Source organism: Onychostruthus taczanowskii, unplaced genomic scaffold, assembly GCF_017590055.1.
Source record: "Onychostruthus taczanowskii isolate IOZ18803 unplaced genomic scaffold, ASM1759005v1 scaffold76, whole genome shotgun sequence".
Lineage (NCBI taxonomy): Eukaryota > Metazoa > Chordata > Aves > Passeriformes > Passeridae > Onychostruthus > Onychostruthus taczanowskii.
Window position 1 is genome coordinate 2,532,641 of NW_024505450.1, and position 18,703 is coordinate 2,551,343.

At 43.9% G+C, this 18,703-nt stretch overlaps 2 protein-coding genes across 6 annotated transcripts in view; one reads left to right on the forward strand and one right to left on the reverse strand.

Moving 5' to 3' along the window:
• Positions 1-2,736, forward strand: part of CSTF3 (cleavage stimulation factor subunit 3) — a 49,532-nt gene extending 46,796 nt beyond the window's left edge. For 2 of the 3 annotated variants that reach the window (XM_041423294.1, XM_041423295.1), the window contains 4 exons: positions 253-406; positions 793-887; positions 1,021-1,081; positions 2,027-2,736. In XM_041423294.1, the coding sequence (XP_041279228.1) occupies positions 253-406; positions 793-887; positions 1,021-1,081; positions 2,027-2,229 (513 nt within the window). In that variant the 3' untranslated portion in view covers positions 2,230-2,736. The remainder of the gene's footprint in view (positions 1-252; positions 407-792; positions 888-1,020; positions 1,082-2,026) is intronic. The other variant, XM_041423297.1, reaches the window with a different exon arrangement.
• On the reverse strand, positions 2,737-16,390 carry TCP11L1 (t-complex 11 like 1). Of its 3 annotated transcripts, XM_041423299.1 has the most exons (12): positions 16,122-16,390; positions 15,915-16,027; positions 13,877-14,043; positions 12,978-13,173; positions 11,628-11,760; positions 10,299-10,419; positions 9,411-9,631; positions 8,274-8,410; positions 7,644-7,837; positions 7,129-7,310; positions 6,346-6,518; positions 2,737-6,137 (listed from the first exon to the last, which is right to left on the reverse strand). In XM_041423299.1, the coding sequence occupies exons 3-12, from the start codon at positions 13,970-13,972 to the stop codon at positions 5,902-5,904; spliced, it is 1,689 nt and encodes a 562-aa protein (XP_041279233.1). In that variant the 5' UTR covers positions 13,973-14,043; positions 15,915-16,027; positions 16,122-16,390; the 3' UTR covers positions 2,737-5,901. The 3 variants fall into 3 exon arrangements, with proteins under 3 accessions (XP_041279233.1, XP_041279232.1, XP_041279234.1); XM_041423298.1 differs by having other exon boundaries at positions 15,915-16,390; XM_041423300.1 differs by lacking the exon at positions 12,978-13,173 and having other exon boundaries at positions 15,915-16,384.
• Positions 16,391-18,703: the final 2,313 nt, after the last annotated feature.

Consider the following 18,703-nt stretch of genomic DNA (forward strand, 5'->3'; position numbering starts at 1 on the left):
GAGCCACTGGAAAATGACAAACACACATTCAGTAACAGAAACAAGTGTTTCCATTCCACTGGGTCGCTGTAGGATTAAAATCTTTAATGAAACCATGCAAGTTTTGCCCAGATGGTCTTGTAAGAGGCCATCTGAGATGATAATGAAGACAAAGTGAGAATAAGTGACTGGTGCAGAGTGAGGTTTTGTTCTGTAATCGAAGCTAGCAATGTGATCCTGCCAAGTTCAGCACTCTCTAATTGGCTTTCACAGGATGTCTCCCGTGCCAAGCTAGCAGCAATAATTCCAGACCCTGTGGTTGCACCTTCCATCGTGCCTGTCCTCAAGGATGAAGTAGACAGGAAACCTGAATATCCCAAACCAGACACCCAGCAGATGATTCCATTTCAGCCAAGACACTTAGCACGTAAGTCAGGCTTTGGGAAGTGGTTGTTTCACCTGTGGTGAGTTAGGAACCTGGCTGTTCAGCCAGCCTAATCAGAGGCTTTCCTACTCCTCAGTCACCTAAACCTGTACTTAACTCTTAGTCTGTCATTTCACTGGCTTGCTAAAGGCACATGTGTTTTAATTAATGCCAAGGTCACATGGAAATAAGTACAAGGAGTTTGGGGTCTGGTAAATGGTAATAAGCTGTTACACACATCACAGAGAAGATGGCTGAGTGAACAAGGTGGAATTAGTAGAGGCAAAAGGGACAGGCTACCAGTTACTTGTATCAAATAACAACACAGTGCAAAAGCAGCTCTGGCCCAGCTGTCTTGCACAGGCTTCACCCAGCTTTTCTCCCCACAGCTCCAGGTTTACATCCTGTCCCAGGCGGGGTATTTCCTGTTCCACCAGCAGCTGTAGTTCTCATGAAGCTCCTGCCACCTCCTATTTGTTTTCAGGTTTGTTTTAAAGAACTCTGAACATTTCAGAAAGCTGTGGAAGACATTCTGTCATGACAGAACCACAGTGTGTATCACTCTATTGAAAATAACCTTCTAAACTTGTTTTTTTTCTCCTTTGGTAACAAATCAGGGTCCCTTTGTTCAAGTGGATGAGCTCATGGAGATATTCAGAAGATGCAAACTGCCAGACAGTAAGTTACTTGTCCTCTCTAGAGGCTGTGCTAGTGCTGCATGAGACTTGGGGTTACATATGGATATTTCTGTCTAAAGCCCAGACCTCATTTACAGACTGTAATTAGTGTTTAAGAGCAGAGGAGATTGTGCTGGAATCTGCATAGAGATGTTTTCACTTCTACCTGGAGGGAGGCAACAAAAAGTCAAAAAACTGCAAATCACCAGCTGCTCTTTAATATGTTGGTGGTATCTACTGAAAGAAAGCAATTAAGATTTTGAGAATACCCTTTAAAGGCAGCATTTCCAGCAGCATTGCAGCTGCAACATGAAATTACAGATTTGCAGCACGGTGACGGGTAACTCTGAGTGCACATTGCTGCAGTGCCTGGGCACAAGCTGCAGGCAGTGCTTTCTGAGCTCCTGCAAAGAAGGGAAGGAGGGTTCTGAACAGAGAAACAGCACAGATCCTACAGCAGATGATAATATGCTACTCCTCACCTTCCTTGTTAGTTTAAGGAAAAAAATTATCATACAGAAAGAAACGTAGGATTTAATTTCTTTGAGTGAAACTAAAATATCTATTTAAATTATACAGGGTATTTTTGAGGCTTCCTCTGTTGAGAAGCAGAAACTGATTTGCTCTGCAGCCTCTCTGGTGAATCATGAACTAGTTACCCTGATTCCCAAAAGGCCTTCCTATTTTATTGCAGCTCTCGAATGACCTCAATTCCTGTGTAAAGGGAGGGCTCGAGCTGGAGCAGCAGCATTTCCTTTCTAATTGCTGTTCACCACAGCTCAGACTTTCAGACAGCTGAGGCTTAATATCAGTAGGAGAGGGCAGGAGAAGTGCCTCACGGTGCAGAAGTGTCCCTGAGGTGTCTGTGGGTGTCCCTGCTGGGGTGCTGGTTGCTGGGCAGGCTCTGAGCTTCACCCCCTCAGTGCCTCTGTGTCTCTCTCTGAAGCTGTTGACGAAGCCGTACGGATCATCACGGGCGGCCTGCCTGAAATAGCTGTGGAAGGCAATGGACCTGTGGAAAACAACACCATTCTCAACAAGGCTGTGAAGAGATCACATGAGGATTCTGATGACGATGAGGAGAAAGGATCTGTAGTTCCCCCTGTACATGACATTTACAGAGCACGACAGCAAAAGAGAATCCGGTGAAACAAGTTTGGAGTTCTGCTGTGACGGACAAAGACTTGCATTGAATCAGTCTCTTAAAAGTCAAGCATTTAAAAGGGACAGCTGCAAACAAAAAAAAGTCCTTGAACATGGTTTTGTTACTGTGGTGCCTCTTCTCCCATATGGTTCTTGATCTGAAAACGGCCCGAACAACCTTAGAATGTGCTCCGAACAAAACTCGGTTTTCAAAACCAAAAGTGCAAAATGTCAAAACTGTATTTTGTTCCTCGAGGGTGTACACATCTACCACTTGAACTCTTGTGGGTTTTCAACAGTTTTATTTTAAAAACTGGATGGCTTATACTTGTGAAGCATTTTTAAGTCACATTTTCTGGAAAACAATTGTTCTCAGTTTGTTCATGTAGTGTCCTGCCTTATTGTTCGTTTTTATTTATGGCAGAATGTAAGGAATCTGTTTTGTAGTTGAAAATTTAAAAATAAAACAACAACAAAAGACCATTCCTTTAAAATAAAAGGATATCCATAACATCATGCCTCATTCTGGTTTTATTCAAACACAACAAGGTACTTCTTAAATATTACTCAGCCACTTCAAAAGCAATGCTAATTATACCATCACAGGAAATTGATCAGAGCGTACATATTAGAATAGAGCTTGGTTTCCATTTTCTAGAGGATACAGCACACTTTGCTTGTAATTCCAGGACTGTTTGAAGAAGACAGCATCATAAGAGTAACTCAGTTCAGTGTAGGTAGTCCAGGAGCCCTGGCTCACACAGCCTGGTCCTGGATACCTGCACTGCTCTTCCACGTAAAGTACAAAGCTAAATGTTAATAATCAGCTACATCGTTGCACTTGTTATCTTCAAACAAGCTAAAGAAAGACTATGTGAGCTTTCCAAGCAGTTTCTATGCCTACTTCAGTTTTTAACTTGGAATTGGCTGTGATAAGATTGACTCTGATAAGATCCTAAGAACCCCTTGGACTACAGGGCAGTCAGAGCCTGGGGCAAATGAAAGCCATTCCCTCCCCAGCACAGCTGCCTCAGCCAGGGCAAGGGTGAACACCTGCCCATGGAGATGGGGCTGGCTTTAGCCATCCTGGAATGCCCTCCTTGCTTTGCCACTCAATGGCAGCTCCCTGTTTCTTTTGGAGAGGACGCAGAGAAACTGTTTGTCAAACACTCTCATTAGAAAGAACAACCTGGGAGAATCATTACCTTGCACTTGGGGGAATTTATTGCAGTTCCTTTAGATCTTTCCTGTTGAAAGGCACCCGGCACCTGTGCCAGGAGCATTTGTTCCTTCTTTGTGGGCCCTGGAGGTGAGAGTGGAGCCACAGGTGAGTACTGCACTCTGTTCCTTCATTCTAGGATCGTTCTGCTGCACGAAGGCTGAGGATCAAACCCATCTGTGAGGAGAGCTGGGATTCCCTGTGTGGGCCCTGTGAGCAGTACAAGCACTGGTGGCAGCACAGTCCCTGCTGCCATGGCAGGAGCAGGCACTCGTGGGCCCTGAGCCCTGAATCCCAGCCCTGGGAGCAGCCATCTCCTCAGTCAGGGTTTTATCCACTGCTAAAGCAGTGCCCTGCACCCTGCCATCACTCACACACCTTTCAAGGGCTTTGCTAGGTACCTGTCCCACCATGCTGTTCCTCATCTAACTCTGTGCCTCTAAAGGCAGCTCCCAGGCAGGACTGAATGATAAAACAGCAGCAATTTCTAACTTGTGCAGCTCTCATTTAGGAAAACTGGAAACAGCTGTGCCTTGGTTCTCTGTCCTGGTGCTAATTCCAGCAGAGATGGCTCTGGTTGCTCACCGAGCACAGGCTGAGGGGGTTGGTGCTGCTGCAGAGCTTTAGGCTGTGATGAGGCAGAGCCTGCTCTAATGGCAAAGCCCAGCAAGCTGAGGCAGCAGCCTTGAAGGCCTCTGTAGAATCCTTTGCTGATCCAAACAATGACACAGACCCTACTCAGAACACTTTTTTTCTGGCTAACCAACCTCATTTTTGCATTCTCCAAGAAGGATTCCCAAGACAGACATTCATTTGGCCAAGTCTCTTGTCTGAGCTGATGAACTCTCACAGGGTTTTGCTGGGTTTCTCCCTTGGGGAAGGGGCTTTGTAATGAATGAGAAAAGATTTGGTTTAAAGTTGCATAGGCTAATATAGAAAAAAAGGTCTTATTTCTTCCATCCCCCTCCAAACACAAAGTTGGTGCAGCTTTAGCCACATGGACATTTAAAGGGAGCTGGAAAGGGAAGCATCAACAGTGGATCATAATCAAGTGCTTCTGCAAGTTCTTTTTGGTTGATTCCTAAACTAACCTGCCTGTTGGCAATACAAGGGCCCTTCATTTATTTATTTCACGTACCTTGTTGTTTTTTTTTAAAGACAGCACGTTCTAGTTTGGACAGCCTCATACTTGGGCCACTTACTGTGAGTAACTACAAACTTTGCTTTCACAAAACCATCAAATATTGATTACTGTAATACACAGTTGTGCTCAACCAGAGGAAAATTTCACTTACCTCCCAGCTGAGCCTGAGATTGCAATGTAAAAATCACAAGGCTCTTCTCCTCTATACAACATGTAGCTTATTAAATTCAAGACCTACAAATATTCTAAGTTTCAAGAACACATTTAGAAAGTAAAAAAAAAAACTACTAAAATATTCCCTGTATATTCAAACTAACATCAAACCATTCACCTCTCACGGTACATTAAAATCACTCTTACTGCCCACAGTGCTCTGCACGCGATATTTTTGAAGACATGATTGAATATGCAACCATCCCCTGTTGTACTTTTTAAAAAAGCTCAACATTTTCAACCTAAAGTTTCACACACTTTAAATCCACCTTCTGCAAATAAGAATTTACTTTAAAATTAGTATTGCACCTAAAAAGGAGTAAATTACTAGCAAAAAAAAAAGGTAAGAAATGCCACTTTTATCAAAACATTTTAGCTCTGCCCTTTCCGAAATCTTTACAAGATATAAATACAGCTGCAATCTATAAGATTGCCACCTCTGGGAGTACTGTACATAGCAGAGGACAGTTACCCAATAACCAGAAAATTTGCTACAAAAATATGTTATGTTTTGTAACATCTGCAGGTAAACAGCAAAAAAATGCTATTAAAAATGCAGTAAAATACAGAAAAAACTAGTAATCCTACCATACTCACCATAATGTTACAGTAAAGTGCCGCTTGGCTTGGTGTTTGTCTGGTAAAATTCTTCTTTAGAATTTTAGCTTAATTAATTCTTTGAAGTAAGATTTTTTAGAAAAACCAAATCACCCCTTCTGGGAAGAACCATTACTAATCAGCTCTGGATAAATTAAACTAAGTTCACTGTAAATTAAGAGTTAAATACCCTGAAATGAGCCACTTAAATACAAAGTTTGGTTCTTAAACTTGCCCTACCTATCACCAGCTCAAAACTCTAAAAACTGCAGCCACAAAACTCCCATGATATCCCCTTCCCCAGGTTGCATAATTGTATTAGAAATGCAACTCTCATCTTTTACCTCAGAACCCTTTTGGCATCTCCTCTATTTCCCTCACCAGTCAGCACTCGTGGGTTAAAAGGAACCAGTATTTACACGGAAAGCTGTTTTCCTAGACAAATATTGGTACAAGTTTTATTTAATAGCTGACAATACTGTATTGGTAGCACACAGACTGGTTTTTATGATTCTTCTGACTTCCCTACAATTTGGGATTCTTCCTTAGTCAGTATTTTGCCAAGGACTGCATCATAGTAAGGGCTGAAGACCATTCTGTTGTAGTTGACTAGACGAATGTACTTGGTAGCAATCTCCTCCAGCTCCCTCTGAATAGGGCCTAATCCTCCAGGAATGGCAGGCAATGATTTCTGGTGACTGGATGCAAGATAATTCTCCAGAAACTTTTGAATTCGAGAATCTGGAAAAAAGGGGTTTGATTTGTTTTCAAAAGAGATGGTGAAATAGAAACAGCATCACCTCATGTGAAATGGAACAAGCCTGAATGTGGCCAGCAAGTTGGAAAGACAACATGGAAACAACGTGGAAACAACAGGGAAAGGGGAGCCCTGCACACAATCCAGCCCCAGTTCCACAGACAGGGAGAGCAGAGCACTCTCCAGACCTACCTATGAGCTTGCAGATGGAGTTATCTGGGCTGGCCACTGCCTGGATCTGCCCCTTCAGCACAGCCTCTCTCTCAGCTGAGAACGGGGTAAAGCCATGCTGGGAAAGGCAGCTGTTCACTTCAGCACACACCTTCTCACCCACGGTGGCCAGGGATTCCTTCAGGTTAAAGGAGCTAGAAAACATGAGGTACAGCATGACTGTATTAGTTACTAATTAGTTATTAAAAATAAACCGTTCAATTAGAGTTGCCTTACTTATCAAATGTATTGGGAAAAGCATAATGGAGATAAAGCCAATTATAAAGATTAATACAATTACATATACATGAAAAATAAAGCTGAGATCTAAAGCAAGCAAGTAGGAGAACATTCAAGACTACAAGCCTGAACAATCCATACATATAAGAGCTGACTTTCTGCCTGAGGACAGCTCTGACTAAAGCAAAACCTGTAGGTGTAATCACTGAATCTGCAGGTGCCACACTCAGGTTTTTGGGAAGCCTGGCACAAGCTCTGAGCAGGGCAGCTGCTGGCACCCTCCTGTGCCAGCCTGGCACCATGAAAAACGTGCTCTGAAAAGAGCAGCTTGCACAAACCATGAAAGAGAGAGTAAGAAAAGACATCTCTGTGTGAGTTAGCTGAGGAAAAACTGGACTCATAGAAAGCCCTCATCACCTCCTCTGCATTTCCTGCATTCCCCATCCAAGTGGCTTAACCTGATGATTTCCCAGGGTGACAAGCGAGCTCCAGCTGCCCCTGAGAGCAGGACTGTGCTGTACTCACGGGAGATGCATTCCTGTCAGCAGCACCTTGACGATGGTTTTGATTCTCTCGGCGAATCCAGGCAGGTCGATGAGAGCTGGGCCTGCTGCACTGAACGTGACCAGCAGCACTGTCCCCACCACCAGGAGCTGCTCCAGCTCCAGCTGCATCTCCAGGAAGCGTGTCTGGTCCATGAGCAGCGTCTGCAAGGAGGGAGGGAAGGAGCCAGCACAGCAGGGAGTCAGTCTGCAGGGCTGGGAAGGGACACTGGGGTGCAGCAGCAAAGGCCCAGGGAACAGCAGGTCAGCAACAGGAGCACAGTGAAAAGCACTGGCTCCTCTCTCCCAGCTAAGCAGGTTTCAAAAAACAAAAGCTGAAAGACAAGCACCTGTTAGAGCTGCCCCATCTCCCAGTCAGAGATCAATGGTTTAGTACTGTATGTGTTGCCAGGCTACAAATTCAAACAGCTTCTGCTGTGTGCTGGGAATAGAGGAGTGGAACAAGCACAGAAACCAATTTTTCTGTTAAATACCTACTTCTGGAAAAGGCCTGTTCACGTGATCCCACTTCAGAAGCTTCAGATAGGCCTGATTTTGTACAGCAGTGAAGCACAAGGCAGAAGCTCCGCCAGCGGCACCATCACTACAGTGGGGAGGCAACATTTCATGTCCCAGCTTTGCAAGATCATCTGCTGCTTCTTGCAACCACTTTGTGACAAGGTCTAAAGAACCTGGAAGAGCAGGGAAAAAAACACTTGTTGAGAAAATTCCTTTTCACAGTTAGGTTCTTCCACCAATAATTTCCAAACAATCCCATTAGTTACTATGACTAATGCCCATGATATCAGGTATGACATGCATTTCATTTATTGCATCAAGCGGAACATCTAAAACAAAACCAGACAGCTACAGGAAATCAGAGGTGAGATGATGCTGGGTAACCATGCCCTACACTGTACTGAAATTAAACCGAATGTACCAAGGGCACAACTATTGTTCTGGCAGACTTTTTCTAACCACAGTTTTGGGGCACAAGCCCCAAAATGTCATTTACCATAAGAATTCTAGAACTTATAGAAATATCTCAGTTCTTTTCATGATCTACAGGCAAAGACACGCAGTTTATTGGGAGGTCAGGGGGAAAGAAAGAAAGGAACAAAGTCATACTTGGCTGTTTCTCAAGAAACTCCTGAAACTTCTTTCTTTCATATTCAGCAGACTGCTGCATTAATTTTGGCCTAATACTACTGACAGCGAAGTTTGCCATATCCATTTTCATTAGGTCTAATACAGAGAAAATTGCTCTAAACAAACAAACAGAAAAAGTTATTCAAGGCTGCAGATGTTTCAGAGGTGCTGTTTACAAGATTTATTACAGGTTGTCTAAAGAAAGAGCAAAAACATGCATGGGAAACAGTAACAGCTTAACAACTTCAGAGCATGAGACAGAGAAAGCTGGAGCGACCATGTACATGCATGCATGTGCCTCTTCCAAGTGGGAAACAAATCTTGCTCTCCTGTAAAAAAGCCTCCATGGAATTAACTTCATTAGCTCCATAGATTTTATCTCCCAGGATGTGCAGTATTGCATATGAAAAGATATCTGGGTTTCCAAGCTTGCATGCCATGGCTGTTGGCAGCCTGGAAAGCCAGCCTCAGTGGGAAGTGAATAATCAGACCCAAGGGGCAAAAAAGAACAAACAAACAAACACCAAAAAAAACCACCTTAATTTCCAAGCAACCTAATTCATGCTGGCAATATTTCTGCCAAGTCAATCCTGAACTCCTGGAAGCTTTTCAAATTAGAAAACAGCAAGGTTAATGAAGTTTCTCCCAACTATTGAGACCTTGAGCTGAGAACATGGTGGCAAAGCAGAAGCCTGGATGCTCCCAGATGTGGAACAAACACTCCCTTTAGAACTGACAGGGAATTACAGGGAGTGGGGTGAAGAAAGCTCAAACTGGGAGGAAAGGACAAATGGGTTGGAAAGCAGTAATGCTTTTCCCCTAAGCCCCTGTGTGCTATTTCCACCTTCTGCTGTTGACATTCAATTCTGATACAAACTGACTATTCATCTGCTACCTTGCAGCTTATTTGCATTTGACATTTAAGCAAATGTCCTTCAGTGACATGCAGGAGCCAGACAAGTACTCCAGCTCACCAGACCAGAGATGGCCCTTGTTAACGACTCCTGGAGCATCTCTCCCCTTCACACCCACAGCTGTATCCTTTTCCCTATTACTCTTTTCTTTCTAGGAGAAATTAAGGGACTCTGAACGTTACTAATAAATACATTTCAGTACCTGAAAAGAGGAACTATTTCATTAATATCTTTCAGTTTCTTAATGTCTTCATCTCGAGCTGGAGCACAGAGAGTCCCCATCATCCCAATAACAAATTTGACCAACTTAGAAATGTCAAGGGCCCCATTCTCTGCCTCCTGTTTTATCAAATCCAGGTCAAGAACTTCTGTAATCTGGCTTCTCAGTCTAGTATGACCAGGCAACAGGAAAGACAGAAGACTCTGAAATGGAAAGTTACAAGTGCATTAGTTCTACATCAAAGACTACAAGGATCCAAACAGTTACTGAACCACCTCTCACAGAATTATAGAATCATAGAATGGTTTGGGTCAACCTCGTTCCAAACCCCTGCCAGGGGCAGAGTCACCTCCCACTAAACCAGTTTATTTAATGCCTCATCCAACCTGGCCTTGAACACTACCAGGAATTCTTATCTAAACAAGTAAATAATTGCTTTTTTTTTTTTAACCAACCATTCACCAACTCCAAGTTTTTCACCTCACACTGTGTGATACTGAAGCTAATAAGTGGTAAATACTATGTGGCACAGATCATGCTTCAGACTGTTGTGCTTAGTTTTATCAGCCCAGTGCTGGAGCATCTCACTGATTCTATAAATAATACCAGTGCCATAACATGAAGGAAGCTTGGAATTATGGAACTGGTATTGTTAATCACCTGTTAATCACCTTACATAGTTTTGCATTTGGTTTTATATTCAAATTTCTCCTCTAGGATTATACAGCTTGTATATGTTCACAGTGATAGAGTAATGAAAGAGAACAAGAGGATTTTTTAATGAAAACCCAAACTCCAAACACTTTTGCTCATTCATATCAGTGCAGCTACTCAAACTGAATAATTTCCCTTTATATCACATCGTCTTACCTCTTTAATTTCTCCCAATAACTTAATTGCATGATCATATGTTGGGGGATCTTCCTTCAGCTGAGCTTCCAGACAATCCCAAAAAGCTTTATGCACAATATCTCTGACTTTCTTCTCTAAGCTGTGAATAAACATGTTAAAAAGAATGATACTGGTCTCTGCACCACCTTACAAAGACAACCTGCAGCTTCTGAAGCACAGCATGTAATAATATGAATATAATATAATAGTAACTACATGATGATTAACAGAGATCCATCATTTAAAGTTTCTCAAGAAAAACTGGACACAGGATTTATAATGGTTTATGTCCTAATACAAGGTTACACAACAGCAAGGTGGCTACAAAGTAAAAGCCTTCAAAGTATTTATCACATTCTACATCTAGAAAAATGGACCAAAACAAAAATGGCAAAAAATATATTTTGTCTTCAAAAGTCCTCTTAAAGACCCCACTAAGTAAAATCAATTCTATTACATAAAATTCAGTAGTAAACCTAAGAGAAATTAAGTAACTTTCCTGACAGAAAATCTTTTGTTTCACTGTATAAAGTATTGCACCTACTCTGAGATGAGGGCCCAGATCAGTTTGTATACAAAGAATAAATTAATTCCACTGCTTCAGTACCAATTCCTAATTCAAAATAGTGACAGTTCCTGTTCACACCAGGTGTTAGTTCACCACTGGCCCCAATGGGGACCAAGTTCCCTCCATGAAATATGCACCCCTTCCCCAAATCAGGCCAGGAGGCTGTCAGCCACACCTCACTGCGTGTGAGAGAGAGGAACAGAAGATGAAGCTTCCTCTGTTCTCCCTCTCCCCTCTCAGCAGGGCACACAACTACTGCAGACTCACACAGAGAAGGAAAGGCTTCCAACTTGAAAGGAGCAAGGACTAACCTAATAAAACACAGGAATCTCTCCCCAGAATATCCCTGAAGAAACAGACAGGAAAAGCTAAAATAATCAGTTTCCTCTTACTCCCACAGGCAAGGAAAGCTTAAAAATTGCTAAAAGCACTACCTACATCTGCAGCCAGCCTGGGGTACTGAGAAGGAAGGCTGCAGCCTCAGAGTGCTGGGACAAGGGGACACAACAGAAACCACAGCACTCTGGGGTTTACACCACACATCTCCAATTAATCCAAGAGGTTCAACACACACATACCTGGGGAAGCAGAATTGCACAGTTACCACCTTCTTTTTATATTCTTTCCTACCTCCTCCCAGGCACTGCCAGACGAGTCACCAGCCAGAGCCTTTACCTGAACCCAGAGCTGCTCTGCAGTTCTACAAACACAATTGTATTTAGTATTTGGTACCAGCTTACCTGTGTTCTGGCAATTCAGCTGGTTTTATCTGGAAGTCTCCATTCACCACAATTTCATGTGCCAGTGCCATGTTGGTGACTCCCTTTGCTGTCTCCATGAGCTCTTCTATGGACACGGGCCGAGAGGGACTGGCTGCAACATCAATTACACTGTCAGACAGTTCCCAACAAAAGCCTGCAGAAAGAGTCTTTTGGACCCTTTCCACCTTATTGACAGTACAAAGGGTCAAATGACAGCATCAGCTGAAGATTTTTCTCCTTTCCTTCCCTTCCTTTCCCATCTGGTGGATGACACAGGTTTGGGGTATTTCAAAAAACCAATGAGTGGATCCCAGTTGATATTCTGGGCTCAGTATGTCAATTCCTTCTATCAAGCTCTTTTAAAAACCATCTCCAAACAAACACCCCCCCCCAACAACCAATACTTCTTTAGGATGGCTTAATAGCATCTTGGCACCTTTCTCCACACTGCAGGAAGAAATAATTACAAACAGCAGCTTTTTCACAATACTACTTCCACAAGTATTGTGCACATATTGCCATTTCAGTTTTACATTTTTCAAGGAAGTGATTTCATCATTAAAGCAGTCAAGAAACAATCACCATCACTGTTAAGCAGCAGCACACCACTAGCTAATTATTCTCACTACTTCCAATGCAAATGGCACTCCTCCAAACTCTTTTTTTTTTTCCCCCCAGAGGCCATCACCCAAACAACAGAGGACAGCAGCAGTGGCAGCAGCAATGCTTAGGAGCTGTTCCCCTGGCAGGCACTTGGGACTGACCAGGATGGGCCAGCAGCCTCAGACTGGGCCCTGGGTTAGTGACAGGGCTGGTGCCCTGATGGATCCATTCCATTCTGTAGTTCATTCACTTCAGCTACAGGCCAGGCATAGGAGCAACGTAGTAATCCAAAAGTGAAAGAAACCAAGCAAGGATCTTCATAGGCTGGGCTCCCTGAGAAATGTTTCAGGCAAACTATGACCATCTCATCTGATAATCCATGTTGATTGGACTTAAGTAATTACACAGAAAAGGTTTTTCAAAAGTAAGTATCCATCTTCTGAGTTCATACAGCTGGGTTCCAACCTGCTCATTTTTCATCAATATCTTGCTCTTTTCATGCAACCCTCCTAAATCCTTATTTCCTTCTGCTTGGAGCTTAACCTTGCAGGTGACTCTGGGAACACATCAAGGATTGATATTCTGAGAAGAACCAGCAGACAGCAAAGTTCACAGTGCTCTTGTCCGAGTGCCAAATGACTTCACTCCAGCACTGGGGGCTCTAATAACTAAGACTCTTTCACTGGCCAAAGACTGCTCCTAAATCACATCCCTTCATTCTCATACCTGCTCCCTTAGATGATGGAAGGGCTTGAGACCAAACCACCTCTTTGTGGTACAGTGCAGGGCTAGACTGTGCCATGCTTTTTCTTTCCATGTGTTCAGAGCCTCTCTCCATACAAACACCCCATTTCCCAGCAGGCAACCAGCAAGGCATGGGAACAGAAACTCCCTCAGAACATCTCCTCTGAGTAACACCACACTGAACACAAACAAAAAATAAAAACAATGCAACAAACAAAATGTTACTCCCTACAGAAATATAGAAACCTGAGCGCTTCTGCTTCTTTGATTTGAATCCCTGGAGGCAGAAAACGTCCCCTTGGTTTTATCTACAGATTTGCCAGAAATATTGGCTCCCATACTGCATCCAGACCTTCATGCTAAAAGCAGAATGGCAAAGAAAAATATGCCTTAGGGAAAATATGCAGTCCTGCTTATATGGAATATAACTTTCCAGCTATCTTGTGAGGGGGCTGACAGGACATCCCTTTGTTGATAACAGCCTTTTCTGCCCTGCAGTGGGAACAGGGGCTGCAGCAATGCAGAAGGTTCAGCTGATGAGGCAAACAGCAGAGTCAGTTTAGCTGGAACACACTGGAGTGGTGTTCATCCATTCCAAGAGCACAAACACACCAGGATATTTAGGACATACATGGCTCAGAGCAACGTGGTCATTGTGTACAATTAAGAAAAGGTGCACACTGTGTGTACAATTAGGAAAATAAAATGAAAACGGGGAGAAAAGTGTTACAGTTTCAAGGCATAACATCAAAGTCACACTGTATTTAATTGCAAGACAGTCAAACTTGCACAGAATGCTATAAAACACTAGGATTGCCTCCAACAACAATTACAGAATTGACTCTTTTTTTGTGTGTATTTAATAAATCAGTTTTGCTTACACTTGGGTGTATCATTTCTGTGTGACCCTGGAGCACTCTGTCGTATTCTTTTTCGGACAGACTGATCTGAGTTGTCCAAGCTCTCCTCCTCATCATCCTCCAAAGCACTCAACTTTTCTTCACTCGAATTTAGCTTGTCAGGATTCTGAGACATTTTCAGTTGGCTCCTTACAAAAAGAAAAAAATATGAAAAAGGGAATGAATAAGTATTTTCTGACATGGCTGAGGGGGTAAACATCACCAGGAGTCCTCTTGATTAAGAAAAAAATTAAGAATGAAAGAATTTTTATGAGGAGTTATATGATGTCATCCCCATAATGGCAGGGGACCTGGACTCAGTGACTCACTTCCATCTTCCACAAAACGGGATGCTTTCAACACAGCCACCATTTATTTAATCTGCAGTCCTAGTCAGTTCTCAAAAATCTCAAACTGTTCCCTTGCCATAATGATGCAGATGAGAGAAAAAGATACTGTTTTCTTTCCTAGCACTGCTTTTAAGAGAAGGATGAAAAACACCTTCAGAACAATGTCACAAACATGTTTTACAAAATATTATGAGACAACATTTCCTTACTACACAGCAATAAATCTTTCTGAACATAACATATCCCTGAACTATGGTCTGCCCCAACTGCTCACAACTTAAAAACTTCCCTCTGAGCCATCCAAAAGCATTAAGAAGCAGGAAAAGAACTAGAAAGAAATTAATATAAAATTACATTCCCATATTTCCATTACATTCAAGAATCCTGATTTATTCCTAAAATATCACAGTTGTTTATGTTTTTAAATTAAGACAGTAAAGAACAGCTATAGTAATTAAAATCCTGGTTTATTAGACATTACATATTAAAGGATATTTATATCACATTGCAGACCTGCAGGGTACCCAAAGTTACACTGACAAAATTACCAGTAGAAAACCAAGTCTCACTCAATTCCTTATCTTCACTTATTTCATTCTCACATTTCCCTATCAAGAATGTAATTTCTACATCCACCACTGAAATCTATCACACAGGAAGCTGCTGCTCAGGCTTTAATTTCACAGAAATCTCTTTGAGAGCATATGATGTCTCTAAATTAAATAACTTAGATGTTCTGTGAAGTCGGAGTCCGGAAGAGTCTGCTTTCAAAATAAAAGAAAGCTCCTGGAAAAGCAACAACTTCCTCTTCCCCCTAGTGACCCACCATCCCCACCTTCACATTTTGAAATAAACCAAGATCCCTGCAAGACAGACACTCTGCAGAGGCACCTCACAGCCACTGAGAGAAAATACAGCACCAAAAACCACACTGAAGAGGATGCAGCAGAAGCAAGCAACATTGCAGAAATATAAAATGCACCACTGAGATTTATTTTCCTACAACAGCTGTAATAACTACAGCTCCACCAGCGCTTAAATTGATCGCACAATGAGATTCCTCAGGACAGCTGGAAAGCTCAGGGCACGTAAGGAACAGCTTTGCTCTACAGCAATGACTCAGGATCATCATCTTGCTCGATGCATGAGAGACAACAGCACGCAACACTTGCCCACAGCACTGTGTCATTTCTATTTTAGAAGAGAAAGCAGCATGAGAAGCTTGGGATGAATAACACAGGAGAACACCCGTGGCACACAGGCACCAGTACAGGTACTGTTAGACTCACTCCACCTCTGGATGGAGGATGAGGAGCTCTGTTAATAAAGGGGCTGTTCACAGCTAACAGCAGAGCAACCATGGGAATATAAAATATAAAATAGGACTGGTTAAAGAGAGAGAGAGAAGAAACCTGTTGTTGAATTTGGCTAGGATAAAAGCATTATCATAAAGACTTCCACACTCATTCCAGACTAGATGGCTGTTCTTCCCATCCATTCTCTTCCACAAAGCATCCTCCTGAAGCCAAATCTGAACCACAAAGATGACTCAACCAAGCACCACTTTCATCTTAAATGCACACAACACTTCCTAGTGCCTTGCAATCTCCCACTGCACTTTACCCTCACTATCCTGAGAAAAGCAGAGAAATATAAAAAACCTCACTTACAGAAGGGAAAGTGACGTTTCAGTTGCTTGAGGACTCACAGAAGATACATGACAGGGACAAGATCATCAGTCTGATGATTCCTAGCCCCAGCTTTGCCCAGCAGGTCACCATTCCTAGCACACAGATTACACCTTAAAGTGTTGCCTCCCATAAAATGGCAGCTCAAGAGCTACAGTCTCAAACCCAGCTCAAGTTTCATTTAATTACCATTTGTTTCAGAAAAATTCAGCTATGGAGGACAGGTATTAGAACTCCTGGGCCATTCTACCAAATGACTGTTCAGCAGATGATGTAAACAGGCACACTTGTTGGTTTAGTTGTTTAGTTTGCAATGGTCTGCTCTTTTCTGATGGATTACTGCTATTATTGCCAGAACACATCTAGAACATATCCTCTTTCCACTGGGTAAATAAGCTTGACAATACCTCTTCCAGAAGCATGACCGTCATCCCTCCTTTCACAGAAACAATTCTGACTCTTAATAGAGCAAAGTCTACTTCTTGGCACTTTCCCTGCATTTATTTTTAATGAGAACAGAAACGCAAGAGGAAAACGCAACAAAATTAAAATCTAAACAAAACATTCTCCACAGCTTCATTACAGGTCCTCAAACCGTGTGATGCGCACCTGCACGAAATAAACCTCACTGGAGCACACACAGGGTGGGCACGAAATAAACCTGACTGTGCTGCCCTGGGGCACACACAGGGTGGGCACTAAATAAACCTGACTGTGCTGTCCTGGGGCACACACACGGGTGGGCACTAAATAAACCTGACTGTGCTGTCCTGGGGCACACACAGGGTGGGCACTAAATAAACCTGACTGTGCTGCCCTGGGGCACACACAGGGTGGGCACTAAATAAACCTGACTGTGCTGCCCTGGGGCACACACAGGGCTGGAGCAGCAGCTCTCCGCTCCCAGCGCTGTCCCACCGTCCGGGGCAGGCCTGGCAGCTCCCCGAGTCCCGGCCCAAGCCCCGGGCTGCCTTCCCCAGCGCTGAACTCTCCCCTTCCCTCCGTTCACCTGCCACACCACAGCCTGCTTTCCCTCGTAACCCGCTAGCAGGCAAGCCGCAGCCTGTCCGCCGTCCCAGTTAAAGGGATGCTGTGAAATTCCGCTGTTTCCTCCGCCGCCCGCTCCGGGTGAGGCCCTGCCAGTCCATCCCCACCGGGAGCTCACACGGCACCGTCCCCATCCCCACCGGCCCTGCAGCAGCGCCGCCGCTCCGGACACATTTTCCCTTCGCGAGGGAGCCCCGGGGTTTATCAATGGGCGAAGGGGGAAAACGAGCCCGGGGGGCCGTGGGCTGCTGGGCCGAACGGGGGGCGGGGGCGGGGCGGAGCGAGGGCCCCGCCGGCCCCGGGCTCGCCCCGCGGCGGAGCGGCTGAGGGGCCGCTGTCCCGGCACCGGGGGCACCAACGGCGCTGGGCAGCGAGGAGCGGGCCCCGAGCCCAAGCAGAGCGCCCCGCAGCCCGCGGCCGGACATCCATGGGGAGATGGATAGGTCGGGGTCTGCCCCATCACACAGATCAACCGCCCCTGCAACCAGGGAACGCAGTCCTGGATCGTCCTTGCTGTCCTTAGGCACCTCGTACAGGTCACAGAGTGACCGCCAGTTCCTCCAAAGGGGAATCGGAGGTACTCAGATTCCCTAAATCACCCTAAAAAGAGGAAGGAGCGTGCTGACCTTGCCTTGTGCCCGCCTCTGAGTGCCCCGGGCTGCTTTTCCGTAGCCCGACCAGGGCCAGCCCGGTGACTCCCTCTGGGACTGGCTCTGGGACTCTGCAGCAGCCCCTGTCCCAGACAGGAATCTCATAACCGAGATGTTACAGCAGGCAGGAGGTAGAAAGGGGAAATACTTCTGCTGAAGAGCAAACCAATCCAACACCACCAGTAACTTGGGATTTCCACTCTCACATTTTAAAGTATGAGCAAAACCAATTTTTCTGAAGAAGTGCGTTCATAATAAAAACCTTTCAGTTAAAACTAAGAACTATAACTACTATAAAGGCTTACGTTTCCCTGCTAGTTCTCAGGAACTGATTATTTTTAGAAGGCCTTTCTAATCAACTAGAAGCTTTTTACATTTTTGTCTTCCATCCCCCATCAGGACACAGTAAAACATTGTCCTGTTGCACACCAAGTCCTTCAGCTCCATTTCAGAGAAAGACTCTGGCCCCTGGCAGCAGACACCAGTAATCATTGAAGCATTAATTAGTGAGACATGAGAGTCTGACAACAAGATGGTGTTTTTTAAGAACAGCTCACCACATGTGACTGTAACAGTTATTACTACTTTGTTGTCATAATTAAATTAGTTTTTGCTCCTAAATAAAATAACAGAGCTCAACAATTTAAATGGAACAAAATTTGGTTGGTATTTCTTTTTCAACAGCAGCTGTAATGAAGTTTTGGTGATATGATTCCAAAGATAACTCTGCAAGAGTCAAAATTAGATGTCTGATCATGTTATATATATAAAGATATATGACTGCATTCCTGAGTTGCAAATCTTGGTATTTCCACTGTAGACCAGCCATGAATAAGAAATGCCACAAGAAAAGCCAAAGGCCCTTCATTCGCTCCAGCACTTTTCTAATTACAGCTGATGCCATCAGCAAGAGTTACAGACAGAGAAAAACCCTGCAGGGATGAAGATAACCAGCCACAAACAGTACATCCTGTGGCAACCAAAGCCAGACTGACTTAAAAATCCAGACTGACTTTGCCAGCCCAGGAGAGCCAATTCCTCAATCTGGTGCCATTTGAGCTGAAAACAGCACAG

What these genes read in the sequence shown, in the direction of transcription:
- TCP11L1 (XM_041423299.1), bottom strand. Translation starts at nt 13,972, where the DNA reads ATGATGAGGAGGAGAGCTTGGACAACTCAGATCAGTCTGTCCGAAAAA. An exon ending in GCTGAATTGCCAGAACACAG is followed by an intron (nt 10,420 to 11,627) that starts GTAAGCTGGTAC and finishes GTTTATTCACAG; the next exon opens with CTTAGAGAAGAAAGTCAGAG. An exon ending in TATTGGGAGAAATTAAAGAG is followed by an intron (nt 9,632 to 10,298) that starts GTAAGACGATGT and finishes TTTCCATTTCAG; the next exon opens with AGTCTTCTGTCTTTCCTGTT.